A 27,336-nucleotide genomic window follows, 5' to 3' on the forward strand; every position below is an offset into this window, starting at 1 on the left:
TTGGAGTCACAATGGTTTATTCAGGCCTGGGGAGAACCTCTCACGGCACTGCGTGAGTCCAAAAAACCACCGATATCCTGGCAACATTCAAAATTATACAAAAATCAAACCCCTGCCCTAGGGGCGGGTGCAAAGCTTATCAGCATATACAGAGTTATTGCTAAATGGCAAGTATAAACCGTGACATTTCATCCTTCCAGCCACCGACAGATCACAGTTCTGTTATCAGTTGGTCCTGTCACATTTTGTGACTGTGGCCCTCATCTTAATTGCTTCACAACCGAAGATTTGCCTCTAGCCAGGTGGTTTGCTTGTAGATGTTTTCTTAAGATAACAGTCCTCGCTCAGTCTGTGCAAAACACAAACTTTTGGCCTTGATTTGGGTTACTTCTGCAAAGCAAGCACATCCTCATTAGTCCCACCATACTTTGATGTAATGGAACCCTGTTGTGAGTTTACAGCAAACGAATTCTTAGATGTGTTATCTCATATATGTGTTGCCTCGCCTGGCCGAACAGACATCCTCCCCAATCTTCCCACGAGTTGCTCTGCAGTTTAATTTCTCAGCATTCGAAGTCACTTAATCATGTTTTTGAAGCTTAGCTGGGTAAATGCAATATACAGACCCATATATCGTTTAACTCAGGCTATGAATTAACTCATTACCTCCACCTTGTACATTGGTGCTACATTATACATATTCTAACATAAAAATTAAAGTATAATAGTAATTTGGTTACTTCACTTTCCAACCATACCCGTCAGCTCCTTTCCATTGAGACTCTGCTCCCATTTCTTGTCGTTCCTCGCAGATTGGGGCGAGATCATCGATGAACAATTTCTAACTGCTTTAAAGTAGTTGGTATTTTTCAATTATTATTTGGGACAAAGTATAACCACATAATAAGACGATAAAGACCAAAAATTCTTTCTGACCATCTGCAAATATTCAGCAATACAGAATAATTATTACTACAATAGCTAAATACTGTGGATGCTGTAAATCTGAAATAGTAACAGAAAATGCTGGAAACACTCAGCAGCCCAGGCAGCATCCGTGGAGAGGGAAACAGAGAAACAGGTCCCAGACCTGCAACGTTAACTCTGTTTCTATCTCCAAGGATGCGGCCTGGAATTTTGGAAGATCACAAACATTGCTTGCAATATCTATACCACTTTAAAAGCCCTAGCATGTAGGCCATCAGGTCCAGGGGGTTTATCGGCTTTTAGTCCCATTAATATCTCAATTACTATCATGATTACTAATTTCCTTGCATTGCTCATTCTCCCTGACCCCTGGTTCACACTATATTCAGAATTTTGTTTGTGTCTTCTTCCATGGAGACAGATACAATGCATTTGTTTAATGTCTCTGCCATTTCCTTGTACCCATGATAATTTCTCCTGTCTCTGCCTGTCAGAGACCCACGTGTACTTTCGCTAATCTCTTCCATTTACATACCTTTTTCATGTTTACAATCTGTTTTTATGTTTCTGCCTCTTTAATTATGTACGCGAATGTATGTTACATTATATACAATTTAGAAGCACAAATTCAGTTTAAAAGCAATGTTGTGTTAGCCATTGCAGAGTTATGTTTGCAAACTGAGCATGATTGAGATCTTAACTTTCCAGCTGACATGATCATTAGAAAGGACAGGAAAATTGCTAAAATACACAATTAAGCAGTAGAAAGAAACAGTTTCAGTAAAGGTTGATCAAGAAGTGGAAGCACTATTCGTAGAGTTAAGGAGCAGCAAAGCATGACATCTCTGGTGTGAGTTGCCTGCAGAGCACCTGATCAGAGTGATTCAATGGGATGTTTAATCACGGAGATCAGGGAAGCATATAGCCAAATGTAGTTATAAAGATAGATTTTAATTTTCAGGCAGATGGGGAGAAACAGAACCGCTCAAGAAATAAAGGTAATAAATTAATAAAATGCATTCAGGGCAGTTTTCAATATTGGATATTTGGATCCATGTGGGGGCAGCTCAATTTGAGGGCAAGGGATCGTCCTTAAATGAGCATCCATAATGGGACTGCAAGGAAAATTGGCTTGAGAGGTAGATGGTCCTGTATCAAATCAACGTTGCAATTTAACTAAGGCAAACTTCTAAGCAATGGGAATCTAGTTGATCTCATGAAACTTAACGTATCTTAACGGAGAAAACTTAAACCAAACAGATAGAATTATTCAAAGAAGTAATTGGTACGATACAAAAAGCAGCACCTGCCCCTTAAAACACAAGTATCCACTTATGTGGTTAAGTAACCACAGCCACCAAATGAGGCAACATACAGTATCCAGCTGAACAATTCACTTTCACAATTGGAGTGAGGATTGTAAATTCAGCATTTTGTGAGAGCTAGTAAAAGCAACAAAAGGTGTAAAATGTAATAAGAGGTGAAAAAACGGAAAATGGATTATCCAAACTAAGAGCAAAATATTTGTATGAATATATTAAGAGAAACAGAGTGGTAAAGGAGCAAGTGGGCTAGAAAAGACAGATGCGAGCGAGATTATAACTCGTAATGAGAAATGGGAGATTGTTAAATGAATGTTCTGCATCTAATTTAACGTGGAAAAATACAGTAAAATGCCAGCTATATGAAGGAACCGAAAACAACTCATGGGCAGGAATATAGTGGATTTAATAGAAGTGAAATAGTAACGAAGAAAATAATGTAATTTAAGGTACACAAATCTACAGGTGCCGATGGTTTCCATCCCATAGTATTTAAAGAAATAGGTGAGGAAATTGCATATCTGTTACATACATTTCCAAAGCTCCTAGATGTCGGGCCTGTGCCGTTGGTTTGGGAAATTGCAAATGTTACTCCACTATCGAAGAAGGGAGTGAAAGAAAAAGCAGGTAAATACAGACTGGTCAGTATAACGTTAGTTGTGGGAAATATAGTTGAATCGGTTATCAGAGAAGAGTGAGTGAACACTTAGACAAGTATGAGCTACTCAAATAGAGGCAACATGAATGGGCGACGGACAGGTCATGTCTGACTAATCCAGCTGATTTTATTGACGTGATCACTTGCATGTTGGACAGTGAATTGTCCATGGAAGATGTCTATATGGACATTCAGAAGACATTTAATAACGTTCCACAAAAGCGAATATCAACAATAAACAAAATGAATGGACTGGTGGTTAATCTTGTAACATGGATTGGCAATCGATTGGCAGATAGGAGACAGAGATTAGGGATAAACAGAATGCTCTCTGATTGGCAGGATTTGACAAGTGGTGTTCTCGAGGGATCTGTACCACTGCCTCAGTTTTTAACCATATATATTAATGACTTCGATGAAAGAACAGTGAATTGTATATTCAAGTTTGCATTACACTAATTTAGGAAGAAAAGTAGGTTGCGTACGAGGGAGTAGGAAATTACAAAGGGACATAAACTGCATAGAGTGCGAAAACCTATAGCAGATACAGTTGATTGTGATGAAATGTGACACCATCAACTTTGGATCATAGAGAAACAAATCAAAATTGAATTAAAAATTAGAAATCGATGCTTCCGTTTTACATAACGTTGGTCAGATCCCATCTCGAGCATTAATTTCAGTTTTGGCCAACGAATATCAGTTACAGCACATATTCACTAGAATTATACTAGCAATTGCAGAGTTAGATTATGAGGCCAGGTTGCATATACCTGGTTTGTATTTCCTTGAGTTTAAACGTTTGAGGGTTGATCATATCGAAATATTTAAAGTCATACATGGATGCCATGGGGTAGATACAGACATACTATTTCCTCTAATAGGGACATACAGACTAAGTTCAATTCATGAATCTGTAGACAGGAACCGTATGGTGTAACATGCGATTCTCCTCCGCATCTCAAGCGATTCACAGCAGCTATGTCTGATCCTCATTTTCACACTGGAAATGCGATATTCATGCAGCCCCATATTATAGAAACATAGAAACATAGTAGATAGGAGCAGGAGTAGGCCATTCGGCCCTTCGAGCCTGTTTCGCCATTCAATGAGATCATGGCTGATCATCCAAATTCAGTACCCTGTCCCTGCCTTCTCCACATATCCCTTGACCCCTTTAGCCTAAAGAAATATATCCAACTCTTTCTTGAATATACTTAATGAACTGGCCTCCACCGCCCCCTGTGGCAGAGAATTCCACAGGTTCACCACTCTCTGGGTGAAGAAATTCCTCCTCATTTCAGTCCTAAATGGCTTACCCTTTATCCTTAGACTATGACCCCTGGTTCTGGACTCCCCAGCCATCAGAAACATCCTTCCTGCATCTAGTCTGTCCAGGCCTGACAGAATTTAATAGGTTTCGATGAGATCCCCTCTCAATCTTCTAAACTCCAGTGAGTATAAGCCCAATCGACAAAATCTCTCCTCATACGTCATTCCTGCCATCCCAGGTATCAGCCTGGTGAATCATCGCTGCACTCCTTCCATGGCAAGAACGTCCTTCCTCAGGTAAGGCGACCAAAACTGCACACAATACTCAAGGTGTGGTCTCACCAAGGCCCTGTACAACTGCAGCAAGACATTCTTGTTCTTGTACTCGAACCCTCTTGCTACGAAGGCCAACACACCATTTGCCTTCTTAACTGCCTGATGCACCTGCATTCTTACCTTCAGCGACTGGTGCACAAGAACACCCAGGTCTCTTTGCACTTCCACTTCTCCCAATCTATTGCCATTCAAATAATAATCAGCCTTCCTCTTTTTGCCACCAAAGTGGATAACCTCACATTTATCCACATTATAGTGCATTTGCCATGTTTCTGCCATATTACCCAACCTGTCCAAATCGTACTGGAGTTTCACGACATCCTTCTCACAGCATAACCTCCCACCCAGCTTTGGGTCGTCTGCAAATTTGGAGATATTACATCCAATTCCCTGGCCCAGATCGTTAATATATATTGTGAGCAGCTGGGGTCCTAGGACCGATCCTTGCGGCACTCCACTTGTCACTGCCTGCCACTCAGAAAATTACCCGTTTATTCCAACTCTTTGCTTTCTGTCCGCCAACCAGTTATCTATCCAAGTCAATATCTTGCCCCCAATCCCATGTGCCTTAATTTTGCACGCTAATCTCTTATGCGGGACCTTATCGAAAGCCTTTTGAAAGTCCAAATACACCACATCCACTGGTTCTCCCTTATCTATTGTACCAGTTACATCCTCAAAAAATTCCAATAGATTAGTCAAGCATGATTCACCTTTTGTAAATCCATGCTAACTTTGTCCGATCCAGTCACTGCTTTCCAAGTGCTCTGCTATTACATCTTTTATAATGGACTCTAGCATTTTCACCAATACCGATGTCAAGCGTGCCGGTCTATAATTCCCCGCCTTTTCTCTACCACCTTTTTTGAATAGTGGGGTAACATTAGCTACCCGCCAATCCATGGGTACCGTTCCAGAGTCTATCGAGTTCTGGAAGATGACCAACAATGCATCTACTATTTCTAGGGCCACTTTCTTAAGTATCCTGGGATGTAGATTATCAGGCACTGGGGATTTATTGGCCTTCAGTCCCATCAGTTTTCCTACCACCATTTCCCTGCAAATACTGATTTCTTTCAGTTCCACCCTTGCATCAGACCCTATGTTCCCCGGCATCTCTGGGAGGTTATTTGTGTCCTCCTTTGTGAAGACAGAACCAAAATAAGTATTTAGTTGGTCTGCCATTTAATTGTTCCCCATTATAAATTCCCCCGATTCTGACTGCAAGGGACCTACCCTTGACTTCACCAATCTTTTTCTCTTCACATATCTATAAAAGCTTTTACAGTCAGCTTTTTATGTTCCCTGCAAGCTCACTCTCATATTCTATTTTCCCTTTCTTAATTAATCCCTTTGTCCTCCTTTGTTGAATCCTAAACTCCTCCCAATCCTCAGGATTATTGCTTTTTCTGGCCAATTTATATGGCCTCTCCTTTGACCTTATGCTATCCCTAATTTCCCTTGTTAGCCACGGTTGGGTCACCTTTTTTGTTTTATTTTTATGCCAAACTGGGATGAACAAATTCTGTAGTTCATCCATTCGGTCTTTGAATGTTTGCCATTGCCTATCCACAGTCAACCCTTTGAGTGCCATTCCCAATCAACCCTACCCAACTTGCTCCTCAGACCATCGAAGTTTCCTTTATTGAAATTGAGGACCCTTGTCTCTGAGTCAACTACTTCCTTCTCCATCTTAATGAAGAATTCGATCATATTGTGATCGCTCCGACCCAAGGGGCCTCGTACAACAAGATTGCTAATTAATCCTTTCTCGTTACCTAATACCCAGTCTAAGATGGCCTGATGGACTGTTATAGTCCTAATCAGGAGAATGCTCCAGTGTGAACGATTGATGCAGCCTCTGTTACATTGCTATTGAGGAGAAAGCTCCAGTTTGAACGATCGATGCATCCAGTGTAACAGTACTAATCAGGAGATTCTCCAGTGTGAAGGATTGAGGCTGCAACTGTTAAAGAGCTAATCAGGAGAATGCCCCAGTGTGATCGATTGATGCAGCCTCTGTTATATTGCCATTGAGGAGAATGCTCCAATTTTAACGATTGATGCTGCCACTGTAACAGTACTAATCAGGAGAATGCCCAGTGTGAACGATTGAGGCAGCCTCTGTTATATTGCTATTGAGGAGAATGCTCCAGTATGAATGATTGATGCAGCTACTGTTACATTGCTATTCGTGGTGATACTGCCGTTTGAACAACAAAAAATGCTTACATTTATATAGCGCCTTTAATGTAATAAATCTTCCCAAGGCACTACAGAGGAGCGTTATCAAACAGCATTTAACACCGAGACACAAAAGCTGATTTTAGCACCGGCCACCAAATACTTGCACAAAGAGGTCGGTTTTAAGCAGCGTCTTCAAGGGGGAGAGAGAAGTCCAGAGGCGGAGTGTCTGATGGAGCAAATTCCAAATCATATGTTCCAGCCAATTTGAAGGCTTGAGAATCCGCAAGACGCCGGAATTGCAGGAGAGTGGAGATTTCGGAGGGTTGTAACACTGGAGGAAGTTACAGAGATAAAGAAGGACAAGACATTTAAAATCAAGGATGAGAATTATAAACTGACGCATTGCTATAACGGAAGCCAATGTAGGTCAGCGAGCAGAGGCGTGATGGGTGAATCGGTGAATGGAACCTGGTGCTAGTGAGGATACAGTCTGATGAGTTCTGCATGAGATCAAGTTGATGCAGTTTGGAAGATGGAAGGCAGGCCAGGACAGCATTAGTTTAGGCAACTCCATAGGTAACAAATATACGGATGTGGATTTGAGCTGCAGATGAGCTGTGGCAGCGGCGGAGACGACCGAGGTTACAAAGGTGGAAGTAGGCGTGCTTGGTGATGGAGCCGATATGAGATTGGAAGCTCATCTCTGTGAAATAGGCCGCCACATTTGAGAACCGTCTGCTTCAGCCTCAGACAGTGACCAGGGAGAGTATGGCTGTGGGATGGATTGTGTGGCGAGGAGCAAAGACAGTGGCTTCGGTCTTCCCAACATTTAGTTGGAGCAAATTTTTGCTCATCCAGATTAATGCAGCCCCTGTTACTGTTCTGTTCATGAGAAAGTTACAGTTTGAGTGACTGTTGCAGCCACTGTTAGTGCTGTTTATGCAAATGTTCCAGTTTGGGTTACTGATCGAACCCCTGTTATTTATTTTGGTTCATGTGTGACATTTTCCCGCATTATTATTCAACATGTTGCTTCAATCGGCAATCTGTATGCATTCGCTGATAGAGTCCCGCCATCTGCCAGTGACTCAAACATTCCCATTCATTCTTAACTTCTTGTTCCATGAATCGCTCTGTGTCGGACATATTCCTCCATACATTGCAAAGCTGTGTTGTCCACTTCAGGATCAAACTTGTTGGCGAACAAAAGTTTCTGTTGGACGATCCAATGGAGATCTCCAGACCCATACACACAGAGCTGATGGCTGTACCTTCCTGTACAAGACGGATATAAGCCTCCTTTCGCTATATCACCAGCTTCAAAAGACCACTTCACTACTCGAGTAAGGACTCGTGCGTCACCCCTGTGTTGCCTGGGAGTGTATGAAATGGAGCCGGGCACCTCGGGCATTCTCTGAAGTGTGGCCCAGATGTGTTCATCGGGGCTGTAGGTATCCTTGGACCACTTGAAAAATGCCTGGATTTCCGCGTTCACAAATAAAATGCTCACAAATTCTCTGGTAACCAGAATGTATGCGCTTCCCACAAACATAGGGCTGTGAATGGGTGGGCGGCTCTTCACTTGATCTGTTCTGACCACACCCTCGTAAATATCATGATGATATTTCCATCGTCTCTGAAAGTCAACACAAAGAATTATCGTTTTTCATTGAACAACTTAATTCTCATTTTCTTGCCACACCACACTTAGCATCAGTAACGATAAACTTTCATTCTCTCAATGACTTTGAACTTTTTCTACATTTTTGATTGGAAACATATTGCGTGGAAAATGTTGATACCTGGAGCGACTCAAAAGAGGAAATGATGGAGAAATGACAAGGCGGTGGCTCACTGCACTGCTACTAATGGCTTTTTGAAGGGCAATTATTTCGAAAATATATCAACAGATTGGCTCAGATTGGATATTTAGAATTGTTCCGGCCACCGTAAGCATCGCCTTTAGACTTGTGACAAAAAATAAGGCAATCAGCAATCACACCCGCAATTAAACTATGTCAGGGTTTTGAAAACAATGTAGGAAACTGCAAATGTTCTTCTGCCACGGCTTCAGTTGCCCAGGAAGAGAGCCCAATACAATAAGTATGATGTCATCTTTCTATTTTGGTGCACATACCAAGTGATTTTAAACATCTGATATCGGGCTTGAGGAAACCTAACTGGAAATTCTGATCAGCCCTTGACTGTCCAATGCAGTGAAGCAGGAGATGTGAGACCACCTGTAGGGACACATTTAATTCTGGTGCATCACGTGATGTGTAGTGTCACTAAAGTCTGATGATGTGCATGTTTTTATCATCCAATCCTACAAATATCTATTCAATTATTTACTTCATTTAACCTCAGCCGCCCCCTCTAAGTTGGTGCAACCCACGTGGTCATTGCACTCTGTGCTTAACAAAGTAAATGTATTGAGGAGAACGCTACTGATCTACAAACATAGGCGACATTGGTCAGGGAGCGATAAATATAATAGTGCGAGTAAACTGGATGGAAACAAAACTGGAAGCAGTGACTGAATGAGCGAGTGGGGGGGCGGGAGGAAGGTCGAGGGAGAGTTGGATGGATCTTTGAATATATCGATGAATGGACGGGCGGATGGATGGCGAGATATTTGGGTGAATGGATTTGTGGGTGGGTTGATGAATGGATGGATGAATGGATGGAGGGATGGATGTATGTATGGATGTATGGATGCATGGATGGATGGATGGAAGGATGGATGGATGGATGGGTGAAGGGATGGATGGAGGGATGGATGGATTGATGGATGGATGGAGGGATGGATGAAGGGATGGATGGATGGAGGGATGGATAGAGGGATGGATGAAGGGATGGATGGATGGAGGGATGGATGGATGGATTGATGGATTGATGGATGGATGGAGGGATGGATGGATGGATGGATGGATGGAGGGATGGAGGGATGGATGGATGGATGGATGGATGGATGGATGGAGGGATGGATGGATGGATGGAAGTATGGATGGATGGATGGATGGAGGGATGGATGGAAGTAATAATGGATGGATGGATGGATGGAGGGATGGATGAAGGTATGGATGGATGGAGGGATGGGTGGAGGGATGGATGGATGGAGGGAAGGATGGCTGTATGGATGGATGGATGGATGGATGGGTGGATGAGCGGATGCATGGATGGATGGATGGATGGAAAACCAGGATTAATGGATGGGCATCCGATATGAAGCTGGACCATTTACCTGTTTGTCTCCCAGTGGAGGGTCCGACTCTATAACATTTGAGCTGTTCATGGCCATGAGACTTTTGACTATCTCCCGGTTGCTTTTTATTGGAAAGTCTTTTCCACAAACATTGATGAGGTATCTCCACGGGACAGGGCTCCGCAGCAGCTCTTCCATACAGTTCAGATCAGCCTGAACTCTGGACCATGAGGCATACGTCATTGTCTCTGATTTTCCGACTACAAAAACATTCATGAAACAGGAAGCGATGGCCTGGACCGCCGAGTGAAAAGGCTTTGGAGACTTCCTGTCCACATGGACACAGTAAACATTCTGAGGAGCATAAATGCCTCTCAGGAGCCTCTCAAACATCTCGATATTTTCATTGACCACCATAGAATAGGCCAGAGGGAATTTGCGTTCCTCGGCACTTAAGGGGAATGTGATGTATTTGCGGTTTTTCACAAAAGAATCGCAGTCTCGGGTCATTGCTAAATAATCCATTTCAGTGAAGGCCTTATATTTGTTTGCGATTGTGATCGCTTTCAAAAGAGCGTTTTCAACAGCTTCCAAGTCACCCCTAATTATCTTCCCACAACTCGAGTTCTTCTCTGACAAATCGAGGAATTCAAATTGCGCATCGTAAACTAGTTTTCGATTAACAGGTTTTAAATTATTTATGTTTGTGTTTTCACTCCAGCCAAAATACACATAAATATATATCACAGAGAGTCCATACAGGATCGAGCACAATGCCACCCACCTGGCATGATACTGAGCCAACATCCTCATTGCTCTTCCACCGGTATTTGAAATGTCATTTCCAGATTTAATCATATGCAAACATGCAAATAGAGGGATTATGTTCTTGAATGGCAGGCACTCTGTTCAGGCAATATGGGAAAATTGGAAAACGAATTTTCAGGCACTGGTGACTTGAAATTGGATGCACTTGGCTGAACATAGCAAGTGTGATTTCATCGGGGTCAGCTGGCTCTCCTGTTCGACAGGTCCCATCTGTTCCTGTTGTCTTGTCCTCCCTTGTTGTCAGTTGCTGTTGTCGGTCAGACTTTACGCCTTACCTCACTTTCACTCTCTCCATTTTAGCGCTTCGGTGGCTCTCAGTTTCTCAGCACAGAGATTCGATCTTTGCTTCACAGAGGTCCTGGTAACAGGCTTCTCTGTCATGTAACTGGTATCACTTGGATTACAGATTCCAAGTTCACTATTACCTTACATAACTGCCGCCTGTTGGTCAAAGTTTCATCAAAGAAGGCAGGAGCGGGCTGTGGGTGGATCTTCTGAAAGATTGAAGATCCTAACAGATAAGGGTGAGAAAAACAACAACATATTTAATAGAGCCTAGAAGAAAGGAGCATAGCTTCAAACAGGGGCGAGACAAGAAAGAAAACATTGCATTTATATAGCGCCTTTTGCGAACTCAACACGTCCCAAACGCTTCAAAGTCAATTAATTACTTCCAAAGGGTGGGCATTGTAGTACTGCATGAAACACATCAGTATTCTGTACTGCCCCTATGGTACCCCAGCGCGCTCTCACTATGGCACCTCCAAATGTGCAGTGCTACTTCAGTCCTGACTCTTCAAAGGTACTGCACTCCATCAGTACTGCCCCTCCACAGAGCAGCAATCCCTCTGCAATGCCCCTCCCAAATTGCAGCACTCCCACAGTGCCATTCCTCTGAAAGTGCAGCACCCCATCAGTGCTGCACCTCCGAAAAAGCAACACTCCCTCATGACTGCCCGTCAGACAGTGCAGCACTCCCTCAGTATGAACATGCCGAATGTACTGCACTCCCACACTCCTGACATTCCCACGGTGCATCGCTCTCTCAGTGCTAGCACTTCGACAGTGCAGCCCTCCCTCAGTACTGGCCTTCCTAATGTGGCACAATTCCAAACGTCTGACCCAGCGACAGTGCAGGACTTCCTCAGTACTGTGACTCCGACAATGCAGTGCACCCTCAATACTGCTGCTCTGACAGTGCAGCGTTACCTCAGTACTGCCACCCCGACAATGCAGCGCATCCTCAATACTGCTGCTCTGACAGTGCAGCGTTACCTCAGGACTGTCATTCTAACAATGCAGCACTCCCTCAGTACTGCCGCTCCGACAGTGCAGCTCACCCTCAGTACTGACACTCCGAGAGGATAGCACACATTCAGTGCTGCCCTATGTTAGCCCTGCAAAGATAACCCCGCTATTTAAAAAAGGAGGAAAACAAAAAACGGGGAACTCAAGGCCAGATAGCTTAACAACAATAGTACACAAAATATTTGAGTCTATTATTAGGGACATCGTAACAGGGCACTTAGAAATTCAAATATAATTAGGATGAGTCAACATGGTTGAATGAAAGGGAAATCGTGTTTAACAAATCTGTTTAAGTTTATTGAAGATGTAACTAGTAGGATGGATAAAGGCGAACCATTGGATGTGGTGTATTTGGATTTTCAAAAAGCATTCAATAAGGTGACACACAAGAGGTTATTACACAAAATTAGGACTCATAAGTTGTTGGTAATTGTGGTGATTATTCTTTGTTTAGTAAGAAGTATTGTGATTGGTTGTTTGTTTCCTGCCTTGGGATATATGCTGTAATCTCATTGGTAGTTGATGTCATGTGATTTGTGGTGGCCATCTTAAATTCAGTTCTTTCCAGCCTTTAGTTGGGACTGGGTGTTGAAGATGTGCTACAGGATTTTTAAGTTAATAAAGCATAGATTAGAAAGGCAAATCTATTCTTTATTTCAATTTATTAACTTTATGAGACAGGATTAATTAAAAATGTCCTAGTAAAGGATCCACTTGGAATGAGTGACCATAACATGGTTGAGTTCCATATTCAATTAGAGGGTGAGAAGGTTGGATCTCAAACAAGCGTGCTGAGCTTGAATAAAGGAGACTATGAAGGTATGAGAGCGGAATTAATTAGAGTGGACTGGGAAAATAGATTAAAGGGTAAGACGGTACATGACCAGTGGTGTACATTTAAGGAGTTATTTTACAACTTCCAAAAAAAATATATTCCACTGAGGAAAAAAGGGTGTAAAAGAAAATATAGCCATCCGTGGCTAAGTAAAGTAATTAAGGATAGTTTCCGACTAAAAACAATGGCATATAAGGTAGCCAAATCTAGTGGGAGGATGGAAGATTGGGAAGTCTTTAAAAGACAGCAAAAAATAACAAAAAGATTGATTAAGAAAGGGAAGATGGATTATGAAAGTAAATTAGCAAAAAATATAAAAACAGACAGTAAAAGTTTCTATAGTTATATAAAAAGAAAAAGGGTGGCTAAAGAAAATGTTGGTCCCTTAGAGGATGAGACCGGGAAATTCATGGTGGGAAACATGGAGATGGCAAAAACACTGAACAATTATTTTGTATCAGTCTTTACAGTAGAGGACACTAAGAATATCCCAACACTGAACAAACAGGGGGCACTAGGGGGGGAGGAACTAAATACAATTAAAATCACTAAGGAAGTGGTATTTGGTAAAATAATGGGACTCAAGGCGGATAAATCCCCTGGACCTGATGGCTTGCATCCCAGGGTCTTGAGGAAAGTAGCGGTAGGGATTGTGGATGCATTGGTAAGAATTTTCCAAAACTCACTGGACTCAGCAAAGGTCCCGGCAGATTGGAAAACTGCTAATGTAACACCCTTATTTAAAAAGGGTAGTAGGCAGAAGGCTGGAAACTATAGACCTGTTAGCCTAACATCTGTGGTTGGTAAAATGTTAGAGTCCATTATTAAGGAGACAGTAACGGGACATTTGGATAAAAATAACTTAATAGGGCAAACTCAGCATGGTTTCATGAAGGGGAAGTCATGTTTAACAAATTTGTTTGAGTTTTTTGAGGAAGTAACATACAGGGTGGATAAAGGGGAACCAGTGGACGTAGTGTATTTAGACTTCCAAAAGGCATTTGACAAGGTGCCACACAAAAGGTTATTGCTCAAGATAAAAATCACGGGATTGGGGGTAATATTCTGGCTTGGGTGGAGGATTGGCTCTCTAACAGAAAGCAGAGAGTTGGGATAAATGGTTCGTTCTCAGATTGGCAACCAGTAACTAGTGGTGTTCCGCAGGGGTCAGTGCTGGGTCCACAACTCTTTACAATCCATATTAACGATTTGGAGGAGGGGACCGAGTGTAACATATCAAAGTTTGCAGATAATACAAAGATGGGATGGAAAGTAGTGAGTGAGGAGGACATAAAAAACTTGCAAAGGGACATAGACAGGCTAAGTAAGTGGGCAGAGATTTGGCAGATGGAATACAATACTGGAAAGTGTGAGGTTATGCACTTTGGCAGGAAAAATCATCGAGCAAGTTATTATCTTAATGGCAAGAAACTGGAAAGTACTGTAGTACAAAGGAATCTGGGGGTCCTGGTGCACGAAACTCAAAAAGTTAGTATGCAGGTGCAGCAAGTGATTAAGAAGGCCAATGGAATGTTGGCTTTTATTGCTAGGGGTTTGGAATATAAAAACAGGGAGGTATTGCTGCAGTTGTACAAGGTATTGGTGAGGCCGCACCTGGAATACTGCATACAGTTTTGGCGTCCATACTTAAGAAAAGACATACTTGCTCTCGAGTCAGTACAAAGAAGGTTCACTCGGTTAATCCCGGGGATGAGGGGGTGGTCATATGAGGAGAGGTTGAGTAGATTGGGACTCTACTCATTGGAGTTCAGAAGAATGAGAGGCGATCTTATTGAAACATATAAGATTGTGAAGGGGCTTGATCGGGTGGATGCGGTGAGGATGTTCCCAATGATGGGTGAAACTAAACTAGGGGGCATAATCTTAAAATAAGGGGCTGCTCATTCAAAACTGAGATGAGGAGAAACTTCTTCACTCAGAGGGTGGTAGGTTTGTGGAATTTGCTGCCCCAGAAAGCTGTGGAAGCTACATCATTAAATAAATTTAAAACAGAAATAGATAGTTTCCTAGAAGAAAAGGGAATTAAGGGTTACGGGGAGCGGGCAGGAAATTGGACATGAGTCTGGGTTCGGAATGGTCATGGCCCTGTGGGTAGTGGAGCGGGCCCAGGGGCCGTGTAGCCTTGTTCTGCTCCTACTGTGTTCTAATTCTGTTAGATTTCAGGAGATGGTTTTATTCCTGTTCCTGGCTGGGGTGGAGATCGCCTTTACAGAAGGTAAGTACTGTAGAAAATATAGGGAACAGAGTGATCTCCTGGAAGAATTTCGATCGCCTAGATGGATCGGAGAGGAATTTCCCAGATTTTTTTCTCCCAAATTGGCCATTGGGTCTTTATCTGGTTTTTCGCCTCTCCCGGGAGATCACATGGCTTCGGGTGGATGCAGAGTGATAGAAGATTTGAGGTTAGGATCAGATCAGCCGTGATCTTATTGAATGGTGGAGCAGGCTCGAGGGGCCGATTGGCCTACTCCTGCTCCTATTTCTTATGTTCTTATGTTCTTATGTCAGAATGGAGCGATATCTTCAACCAGAACGATTCAATGCTGACCCTAATTCTGCAGGAGTGGATGATAAATGGAAACATTGGTATTGTACATTTAAAAACTTTTTGGATGTGTTGGATCAAGAATCTCTAAATAAGCTGAATATGCTGATCAACTACATTGCTCTGGATGTGTATAAGTATATTTTGGACTGTAAAACTTATGAAGTGGCTATTTCTACATTGGAAAAGATTTTTGTTAAACCAAAGAATGAGGTATTTGCACGTCACCTTCTATCTGCCCGTAGGCAGCAGGTGGGAGAATCTTCGGATACATATTTACAAGCACTTCGGTGCCTTAGTGTTAACTGTAATTATAAGGCCGTGACGGCTGAAGAATATAAGGAAGAATTGGTACGGGATGCTTTTATAAATGGATTACTGTCTAGATCAATTCGTCAGCGGTTGTTAGAAAATAAGACTTTGGATCTTAAGAGTGCTTTTGAGCAAGCTTCTACATTGGATGTGGCTCAGAGAAGTTCGGATTCTTATGCTCTTTTTAATCGGCCTGTGACTGTGGTTTCGGCAGTTCCGGATGAAAAGGAATTATGTGGACTTAATAGGAGTGGTTTACTAGATTCTGAAACAGTTTCTACTTCAGCGGCTGTTGCCTCTAGGATTCAGAAGTGTTATTTTTGTGGGAACGTCCGGCACCCTTGTCTGAAGTGTCCTGCTCGGGAGGCTGTGTGTAGTAAATGCGGCAAGAGAGGTCATTACGCACGTGTGTGTAAATCATCAGGTTCAATTACCTCCTCTGTGACTATTCAGCCTTTAGATAGGGCATATATTGCATCAATTTCTGCTGCATTTGCTCATGGCCTAAACAAAGCTATAGTTACGGCCCAAGTTAATGGGTTGGAAGTGAAGGCCCTTATAGATACGGGCAGTACCGAGAGTTTTATAAGTCTTCAGTTTGCAAAGGAGAAGCATTTGAAAATTTCGCCTGCTTCTTATCAGGTGTGTATGGCTCAGACGACTCTCACTTCACAAGTAGCTGGTTGTTGCCTTGTGAAATTGATTCTTCTAAGTAATACATATACTGATATACGCCTATCTGTTTTGCCTAATCTCTGTGTGGATATTTTGATTGGTCATGATGTGCTTCAGTTACACGAGTCTCTCAGTCTTTCATTTGGCGGGACTAAGCCACCTTTATCTATTTGTGGATTAACCTCTTTTTCCATTTCTCCATTATCACTTTTTTCCAATTTGATGCCGGATTGTAAGCCAATTGCTACCAAGTCAAGAAGGTATAGCAGTCAGGATAGAGAATTTATTAATTCTGAAGTTCAACGTCTCTTATTGGAAGGAATCATTGAACCTAGTTGTTCGCCTTGGCGGGCACAGGAAGTTGTCACGACTAACGAGAGACATAAGAAACGAATGGTGATAGACTATTCCCAAACTATTAATAGGTATACTCAATTAGATGCGTACCCTTTGCCTAAGATTGATGAGCTTATCAATAAAGGATCTCAGTATACGGTTTTCAGCACTATTGACCTAAAGAGTGCTTATCATCAGATTCCTATTGTTAAGAAGGATCAACCATATACGGCCTTTGAGGCTGGTGGAAAGCTGTATCAGTTTTGCCGAATACCATTTGGTGTTACTGATGGTGTTGCTTGTTTTCAACGGGCAATGGATGCTTTTATAAGTGATAACTCTCTCTCAGACACCTTTTCATACTTAGATGACATCACGGTGTGTGGCAAATGAAGGGTGGAGCATGATTCTAATTTAGAAAGATTCCTTCAAGCTGCGGAAAAAGTTGGTTTAACTTTCAATAAAGAGAAGTGTACCTTTTTGACCACTGAGGTAAATCTACTGGGGTACATTATCTCGGGAAACAAGATTAAACCAGACCCAGAATGTTTGCGACCATTGATTGATTTACCTTGTCCTACTAATTCTAAGGCTTTGCAACGAGTTGTTGGACTGTTTTCTTACTATTCTAATTGGATTGCAAATTTTTCACAGAAGATCAGGCCTCTTATTCGGGTTACGACATATCCTCTATCATGGGAGGCCAGGACGTGTTTTGATAATTTTAAAAATGCTATCCTTGGAGCAGTTGTGCATTCTATTGATGAGCAGGTTCCTTTTGTGATTGAGACGGACGCTTCTGATTTTGCAATTGGGGCTACTCTGAACCAAAATGGAAGACCTGTGGCCTTTTTATCACGTACCTTGAACAATAGTGAAAAAAGGCATTCTTCAATAGAGAAAGAGGCATATGCAATAGTAGAAGCACTGCGTAAATGGAGACATTATTTATCGGGGCGACATTTTACGTTGGTAACTGATCAAAAGTCTGTGTCCTTTATGTTTGATGTCAAACATTTTGGAAAGATTAAGAATGATAAAATAATGAGGTGGAGGATTGAGTTCGCATGTTACCATTTTGATATAGTTTGTCGTCCAGGGAAGGATAATGTTACTGCTGATGCGCTGTCGAGGGCTTATTGTTCTGTGATTCATGGAGATACGCTTATTAATCTTCACAATGCCTTATGCCATCCTGGGGTTACGAGGATGATACACTTCGTACGCAGTAAGAATTTGCCCTTTTCAGTTGAAGACATCAAGCGGATGACTTCATCATGTTCTATCTGTGCTCGGTGTAAACCGAATTTCTTTAAGCCTCAACGAGCTCATCTTATAAAGGCTACTTCTCCTTTTGAACGTTTGAGCGTCGATTTCAAGGGGCCTCTTCCTTCAACTACTCAAAACCGATATATATTTACTGTTGTGGATGAGTTTTCAAGGTTCCCTTTTGCTTTTCCTTGCGCAGATGTATCAGCTGCTACAGTTATCAAATGTCTGACTCAACTTTTTGTCATCTTTGGGATGCCTGTGTATATCGATTCGGATCAGGGAAGTTCTTTTATGTCTTCCCAGTTGAAGGAATACCTTCAGAGTTGGGGAATTTCTATGAGCAGAACTACCCCATATAATCCCCAGGGTAATGGACAGTGCGAACGATACAATGGGGTGATCTGGAAGGCAGTTATTTTGGCTTTGACATCCCGGAACCTTAAGAATACACAGTGGGAAATGTTACTGCCTGATGCCCTGCATTCCATTAGATCATTGCTTTCAACGGCTACTAATGTGACCCCCCATGAAAGGCTCTTTAACTATCCGTGGAGATCTACTACGGGATATTCGGTACCTTCATGGCTTACTATGCAGGGACCTGTGCTGCTTCGACGCCATGTTAGATTGTCAAAATATGATCCTTTAGCGGAGGAGGTGGAGCTGTTGGAGGCAAATTCCCAATATGCTCATATTCGATTCCAAGATGGGAAAGAAAGTACCGTTTCAATTAAAGACTTGGCTCCTTGTGGTGGCCAGCCCTCTTCTGAGGATATTAACAATAGTCATGATTCAGATAATGTGGATGCTGTTACAGATACTACGAATATTTCCAATCTGACTGCAGATAATTATACTTCTATTAGTCAGCCCTCGATGGATGTTCATGACCGTCCCAGTTTACCTCCTGATGGGATTTCTAATCCGGAAACCGTTGAAAATCGGGATATGGATAGCCTTCCTGCAGAAGATACTTCTGTGTCTCCTGGTGTGGGAGGGCAAGTAATTTCACCAAGGTTGAGAAGTTCGACACAAACAACATATCCGGTCCATCGATTGAAAATGGACTTTTAAATTGATAGTAATGTTTTAAAATTGTTGAAATATTATATTGTATTGTTTTAGTTGAGAGATACTTAATACTTATGTGCAATGTTACTATTTGTTGTTGCTCACTTAGTATTGTGTCATGTTGATTAGTTTTATTTTGTCTGTGCATAGTTTTAGTTGTAAATAATTAATTATAAATTGTAAAGGTTATTTAGGTTGGAGTATATTTTAAAAGGAGGGGTGAATGTGGTGATTATTCTTTGTTTAGTAAGAAGTATTGTGATTGATTGTTTGTTTCCTGCCTTGGGATATATGCTGTAATCTCATTGGTAGTTGATGTCATGTGATTTGTGGTGGCCATCTTAAATTCAGTTTTTCCAGCCTTTAGTTGGGACTGGGTGTTGAAGATGTGCTACAGGATTTTTAAGTTAATAAAGCCTAGATTAGAAAGGCAAATCTATTCTTTATTTCAGTAATATATTAGCATGGACAAGAATTGGTTAATGGACAGAAAACAGAGAGGAGGACTAAATGGGACTTTATTGGTTTGGCAGGCTGTAACTAGCGGGGTACCGCAAGGATCATTGCTTGGGCCACAGCTGTTTACAAACTGTATCAATGACCTACATGAAAGGACTAAGTGTAATGTATCCAAGTTTGCTGATGATACAAATTTAGTTGGAAAAGTAAGCTGCGAGGAGGAAGCAAAGAGGCTGCAGAGAGTATTGGCAGGTTGACTGAGTGAGCAAGAACATGGCAAATGGAAAAGAATGTGGGGAAGCAAATGGTATGTTAGCATTTGTTAGAAAGGGATCAGAGTATAAGATAAAAGAATTCTTAGCACAACTATACAGGACACTTTTAAGGCCACACCTGCAGTACTGTGTGCAGTGCTTGTCACCATACCTAAGGAAGGACATACTTGCCTTAGGGGGAGTGCAACGTCGGTTCACCAGACTGGTTCCTGGGATGAGGAGATTGCCCAATGAGGAGAGATTAAGTAGACCAGCCCTATATTCCCTAGAATTTAGAAGAGAGATCTAATTGAAACATATAAAATTCTTAAGGGGCTTGACAGGTTTAATGCTGAGAAAATGTTTCCCCTGAATGGCGAATTTGGAACACAGGGTCACAGTCTCAGAATTAGGGGTCAGCCATTTCGGGCTGAGATGAGGAGAAATGTCTCCACTCAATGGTTGTGAATCTTTGGAACTCTCCAACGCAGAGAGCTGTGATTGCTCAGTCACTGATTATATTTAAGACAGAGGGAGATATATTTTTGGGAACTATGAGAATTAAGGGATTTGGGGATAGTGCAGGAAGGTGGAGTTGAATTAGAAGATCATCAATAATCTTATTGAATGGCGGAGCAGGCTCGAAGGGCCCAATTGCCTTGTCCTGCTCCTAAATCTTATCTTCTTAAGCTCCCTCCATACTGGCCCTCAGCCAGTGCAACACTGCCTCATTATTATCCCTCCGACAGTGCAACACTCCCTCACTACCATCCCTCCGACAGTGCAACACTCCTTCACTAATTTCCCTCCGACAGTGCAACACTCCCTCACTACCATCCCTCCAAAAGTGCAGCACTCCCTCACTACTATCCCTCGGACAGTGCAACACTCCCTCACTACTATCCCTCCGACAGTGCAAAACTCCCTCACTACTATCCCTCCGAAAGTGCAACACTCCTTCACTACTTTTCCTCCAACAGTGCAACACTCCCTCACTACTATCCCTCCGACAGTGCAACACTAGCTCACTACTATCCCTCCGACAGTGCAGCATTCCCTAAGTACTGACTCTCCAGAGGTACTGCACTCAATCAATTCTGCCCTTCCGACGGTGCAGAGCTCACTCAGTACTGAACTTCGAGAGTGCAGCACTCCATCAGTACTGCTGCTCCAACGGTGTAGACTCCCTCAGTACTTACATGAACTGGCACGATACCACTGAACCAGCACTAAACAGACATCTCACTATCTTAGCCCTACGCGAAAACTCCTTTGCCCCAACACCAGACCGACTCCGAACTGATACGGCAATTCACCAAAAACCCTGCGAACCAGATTTAATACACATTCTCCGCAGACCCAAAGCTGCACCAACACTCCACTAACGCAGCCATATACCGACACCAAATCACCGAACACTGCACTGTACCTCCACTAACCCAGAAATATACCAATTCCCAAATGTGGAGACCTGACACCGACACACAACTGACCCATAACTACACAGGTATACCTGATACCCAGTCCTGCACCGACACACCATTGACTCAGGCCCGATACCAAGACCCCACTGAAGCAGCTGTATACCGACACACACTGACACAGACCTACAGTGACACTCCACTGACCCAGCCCAAACATACACATCCCTGACCCAGCATACCTCGAAACCCCATTGATCCATTGCTACACTGACACTACACAGACACTGCAATCAGCCAGACCTATCCTGTTGCACCACTGACCCAGCCCTATACCAACAAACTATTGACACAGCGGTGACAGACACCCCACTTACACAGACCTACATCGACACCCGACTGATGCAGCTCTAAGCAGGAACCCCATAGACCAAGTCGAAGAGCCCACTGACACAGACCTAAACCGCTAAACAACCGACCCAAATCTACACCGAAACACAAAGACCCTGCCCCACACCAAAACCCCAGTGACCCAGCTCCACACCCCTCTGACCCAGCCCCACACCCCACTGAAACAGCCCCACACCCACTGACCCAGCCCCTCGCCGACAGCCCTCTGATTCAAGACGGCACCCCACTGACTCAGTCCTACACCAAAATACCACTGTCCAAGCCCCACACAGACAGCCCACTTAAGTGACCCCGCATTCCACTGACCAACACCAACCAACTGACCCAGCGTCACACACCACTGACCCAGCCTCAAAGAACAGTGACACAGCCCCAAACCCCAATGACAGAGCTCCACACCACGCTGACGCAGCCCCGCACCCCACTTACCAAACTCTATACAGGCACACCACTGGCCCAGACCAACACCGAAGCCCCACTGCCCCAGCACCATACCGACCCCCCATTGACCAAGCCATGAACGGACACCCTACTAACCGAGCCCCCACCGACCCACACTGACGGAGCCCTAAACCAAAACTCCACTGACGCAACCCAAACCAATTCCACACTGATCAAGCGAAACACACCAATGAAACGGAAACCCACTGATCCAGCCCAAGAGCACACTGACCCAGCCCTAAACCGACAAATCACTGACCCAACCCTACACAGAATCCCCACTGACCCCAGCCTACACCGACACTTCACTGACCTTGCCCCACACCCGCTGAAACTGCCTCACAAACCTTACCCTACACCTAACCAAACCCTACACCGACACCACACTAAACTAGCCCAACACCGAGACCCCACTGATTCAGTCCCGCAGCGATAACCCACTGAACCAGCCCTCCTTCGACACCCCACTGACCCAGCCCTACAGCTGGCTTGCTGTCACCAAAATCCTCACATTTACTTTGGTCCTGCTTAAATCCCGTCATGTCCTAGCCCCTCCCAATCTCTGTAACTCAACATTCCCCTGAGTCTGGCCTCTCATCTGTTACATAGAATTGCATAGAATATACAGCACAGAAACATGCAATTTGGCACAATCACTCGGTGCTGGTGTTTATACTCTACATGAATCCCCTCCCAATCTATCCACCTTATCTCACTCATTAAGCATACATTCAACTACCTTTTCTCTCATGTACACTTCTAGTTTCTTTTTCAAAGCTTCTAAGCTATTTTTGCCTTAACATTGACAGCTGTGTTTTATCTCACCTAAGTCCCATGCTGCATAATTCCCTCCCTAAAACCTGTCACCTCCATCTCTTCCATTTTGGCCTTCCACAGACCCACCATTTTCAATAAAGTTGTAGTCATCCACCCCTCCTAATACCCCCTTTTTTGGCGCAGTGTCAACTTTTTCTGATTATAATTTTGTGATGTGCCTTGGAAAATGTTTCTATATTAAAGGTATTATATCAATGCAAGCTATTGTTTGAAAGGTTGTACATTTGATAAGCCTGCATGACAGTCATATCAGCAGAGTCATATCTGTTAACAGATATCACAGACTCCTCTATAACCATCCTTTGGTTTGAATCGTCCATTCAGCAAGGCAGTACCACATGAATTCGGACAGAATGGCATTTAGTCAGAGTTGGAATGCATAGGAAATCTTCAATGTTGACACTTCTATCCATGAAGTCATATTATGATACAGCACAGAGGAGGCCATTCCACCCATCATCCCTGTGGCGGCTTGATGGCAGAGCTATCCAATTAGTCCGACAACCCTGATCTTACCTGTATTTTTTCCTTCAAGTATTTATCAAATTCCCTTTTGAAAGTTACTATTTTATTTGCTTCGACCACCATTTCAGACAGTGCATCCCAGACCACAAAAACTCTCCATGTAAAGAAATGTTCCCTGAAGACGCCTCTGGTTCTTTTGCCAGTTACATTAAATCTGTGTCCTTTGGTAACAAAACATTATGCCACTGGAAACGATTTATCCTTACTTAGTCTTTCAAAACCGTTGATAATCTTGAACACCTCTATCAAATCTCATTTCTAACTGCTCTGTTATAAACAGATCATCGCCAGCTTCTCCACTCTCTCCACATTAATGATTTGCTCAGTTCTGGTGCCATGCTAGTAAATGTCTTCTGTACGTATCTAAGACCTTGACATCGTTCCTAGAGTGTGGTGCCGGAAATTGAACACAATACTCCAGCTGACGCGTAGACAGTGTTTTATAAAGCTTTATAATAACTTCCTTGGTTTTGTACACTATGCCTATATTAGTAAAGCCGAGGACACCATCAGGTTTTTAGCTGCATCTTCAAAGATGTATTTACATACAAACCCCAGGCTTATCTCTTAATGCATGTCCTTTAAAAGAGTACATTTTAGTTTATATTGGCCCAGAAATTCGGGTCTCCATGGGTGAGTACGCACGGGGTACTCACCCTTAAGCCCGATGGATGTGCCGGTTTCCTTCATGCACTGCGCATGCGTGGGAAACCGGCACTTCCGTTCCTCTGAACGAAGAGGTTCAGAGGTTGAATGCGTGCGAGGGGGAGGATGCGCGTGCGTATCGAAATTCGTTTTTTTTACAGGATTCTCCGGGATCATAAGCCTGCAGGATTTAGAAATGTAAAAAGCATGCATAAGGCCTGCTTTTTACAAGGTAAGTGGTGAACTAATTAAAATTTAAAAAAAAATTCCACAGGTTCATTATTTTAAAATACTTTAAAGCAAGGTAAATTTATTTTTAGCCCCGTTGGAATATAATTTTTATTTTCAAAAATTTTTATTATTGTTTAAAATAGTTATTTCAATTTATAGTTTATTTTAAAAAGGTGATTTAAAAAAAAAAAATATTTGAATGTTTAATGCTATTTTGGGGCCGTAGTATTTACAAGTCTTGACAACTCTTCCTGTCAGACTTATGAATGGGCTTTTCCCTGCTCTGATTGGCTGCCCATGGCGCACGTCTTCCCAGGGGACACATTGACCTAACTGCGCCCCTGGGATACGCAAGCACTGCGCGCCGGCAGCTGGACCAGGCCCCGGATCGGAATTCCACGGGGCCCTACAGCTCAACGGCCGGCGTGCAATGTAAGTGCAGACCGGGGTCTTGCACCCACGGGAAGCCCCCGACCCGAATTTCAGGGCCATTACCTTTCCTCATTTACCCTACCAAAGTATCTCCTTTCAATCTCCTCTGCATTAAATGTAAACTACCACGTGTCTGCCCATTCATCAATCTGTTTATATCTATCCTTCCCATTATTTACTAAATTTCCAAATATCAACTGATCTGTTAACTATCTCATTGTACCCTGTATACCCAAGTCCAGATCATTAAAATATATCAAAAAGAGCAGTGACCCTAATACCGACCCCTGGGCGACAACACTGTCCACGTCCCGCCAATCTGAAAAACAACAGTATTTTGTTTTCTGTCCCTTTGTAAATGTTGCATCTCTGCAGCATGTGACCCTTTAATCCCTTAGGATTTGATTTTCTAACAAGACTATATACGGTACTCTATCAGATGTCTTTCGGAAGTCTGTATGCATTACATTAACTGCACTATACTGACCAAATCTCTCAGTTACTTCATCAAAAACTCGGTCCAGTTAGTCAAACACGATTTGCCTTTAACAATCCGTGTTCACTTTCATTTATTAGTGCATAATTTTCCAAATGGAAATTAATTTTGTCATGCATTATTGTCCCGTCTAGTTTCCTGATATTTTGCATGTAAATTGTTTGGTGCTAATAAAATGTTATGAAAGTCTAAATAATCAATACTGACCTGGTATTATTCTTTCTTGTTCAGTTATATTCTAAACATGGAGTTGTGAATTATGAGGCCAGCGGGAGAAATTGTCGTGGAAAGTTTCCTCACCACCGACTTTAGGCTGACTGGCCTGTAATTTGTGGGTTTAACTCTCACCCCTTTTGAACAGCGGTGTCACATTTGCAATTAACCATGCCTCTGGCACCGCCCCCATATCTACAGAGGATTGGAAGGTTGCAGAATGAGCCTCCGCAATTCCCACCCTTACTTTCCTCAGCAATCTGGGATGCAGCCCCTCTGGACAGAATGAATTCTCTACGTTGAATACTGCCAAACATTTAAGTACTCCTTCTTTAACCAAAATCTTATCCGATATCGCCACTATCTTCTCCTTTACTGCTTCATTGGCAGTATCCTCTTCTCCAAAGTAGACCGATGCAAAGTGTTAATTGAGTACCTCAGCCATACACTCTGCCACGTACCCAAAGGTCAAAGAAGGGTTAAAAAGACCTTCTGCTGACTACCAGCTTACCACGCACACCTCCCCCGCCCGCCGATGAATTATAACCTTACAACCCGGAATATCTTCAGCACTTCGTCACTTCCAAGACAATAAACAAACCCTGGTTCAAAGGGGAATATACAAGGAGGTACATCAGCACCCGCAGATAAAATACTGGATTCCGATGGACAGAGCAAAACCGTTTACCAGAATGACGAACCAGAGCTCACTTGTGTACAGACCAGTATGGTGTTGGACAATCACACAATTAACTGAAGGATGGGACTCCATTAACATTCCTATCCTCAAATAAGTGGGACATAATTACATGATTTCAAGAGAGAATTTCGAAGGGCCTGAAAGTGTCTTCGTGCAAAAGAGCCAAGTGGATGATTCTATTCGGAATCATCGAGAGTTTCCCACCTTCATTGTGTCAGTGTCCTGTAAATTCAGTTCAATCCACTTGACACTAACAAGCAGCAGAATGCACAGAACACACTGAATGATTTGCTCTTGACTATATCCCACCATTAGCTGCAGAAGTGCTGAACTTCAGAACTAGTTGTCCGCTTCCCCTAGGCAAGCTATTCCAGTGCATCTGATACTGGCATCTGATGGACAATATATAAAGACCATAGAGCTGTGTCCTAACCAAAAAGTCAATACCAAACTGGATCCAAACAATCCCCGCCCTATCAGTCACCTCACAATGAGCAGCAAAGTAATGGGAGGATTAATTAAACAACATTCATTCATCAATAACGTGTTCACCGACGCTGTTTTCGGTGGTGCCTGTAGTCCTCGGATCCAGACTTGTTTAGAGATGCAGGAGTTTGGTGCCGCAGTAGAGGTAACCGGAACTCACCACGTCAACAAGACAGTATTTTACTCGTTTGGCACCATGGAATCCTAACATAATGAGGCCAATGCTAGTCAAAAGGTCTTATTGAAGTTTCCGTGATTGGAAACTTCGGATTTCAGTGACGTTTAGTGGCGGGGTTTTATGTTGAAAAGTCCCGACCTCGAAATTTATATTCGTAATAGTGTCATAAACGAGTAATCCATTTAAATACTATTTGCAACAGTGGAACTTAAGCGTTGCAGTTTACATTTGGAAGTTTTACTTTGATGTATTGCGCTGACTGCAGCAAGCTAATTTCTGACTAAATGTAATCCTTCCTTACCTGATACAATATGGTTCCTACAACTTTTTAATATCATTGAAAAACTAGACAAATCAACGGCAATGTGTCCATGCCTGTACATTTAGACACAATATATGTGCTCAGTACATTTTGAATGCTTACCTTGTGCTGCGGCTCCTGATCCTGGTTCCAGAGAGTCTGGGTAAATTGACGTTGTGCGTTCTGCAGGTTAATG

General features: G+C 42.8%; 1 protein-coding gene across 8 annotated transcripts; it reads right to left on the bottom strand.

Moving 5' to 3' along the window:
• On the bottom strand, positions 1-27,336 carry LOC147092704 (beta-1,3-galactosyl-O-glycosyl-glycoprotein beta-1,6-N-acetylglucosaminyltransferase 3-like). Of its 8 annotated transcripts, XR_015075064.1 has the most exons (5): positions 27,264-27,334; positions 20,016-20,109; positions 11,161-11,246; positions 2,782-2,845; positions 1-390 (listed from the first exon to the last, which is right to left on the bottom strand). XR_015075064.1 is itself a non-coding variant. In XM_085975993.1 (2 exons), the coding sequence occupies exons 1-2, from the start codon at positions 10,763-10,765 to the stop codon at positions 7,811-7,813; spliced, it is 1,347 nt and encodes a 448-aa protein (XP_085832119.1). In that variant the 5' UTR covers positions 10,766-11,154; the 3' UTR covers positions 6,744-7,810. The 8 variants fall into 8 exon arrangements, 1 of the variants encoding a protein (XP_085832119.1); XR_015075063.1 differs by lacking the exon at positions 2,782-2,845; XR_015075065.1 differs by lacking the exons at positions 2,782-2,845; positions 20,016-20,109 and having other exon boundaries at positions 27,264-27,336.

Source organism: Somniosus microcephalus, unplaced genomic scaffold (assembly GCF_052327205.1).
Source record: "Somniosus microcephalus isolate GS21.2 unplaced genomic scaffold, FLI_Smic_1.0 unresolved_chr2, whole genome shotgun sequence".
NCBI classification, from domain to species: Eukaryota; Metazoa; Chordata; class Chondrichthyes; order Squaliformes; family Somniosidae; genus Somniosus; species Somniosus microcephalus.

What these genes read in the sequence shown, in the direction of transcription:
- LOC147092704 (XM_085975993.1), bottom strand. Translation starts at nt 10,765, where the DNA reads ATGATTAAATCTGGAAATGACATTTCAAATACCGGTGGAAGAGCAATG. An exon ending in CTCCACTGGGAGACAAACAG is followed by an intron (nt 8,339 to 9,946) that starts GTAAATGGTCCA and finishes GTTGACTTTCAG; the next exon opens with AGACGATGGAAATATCATCA.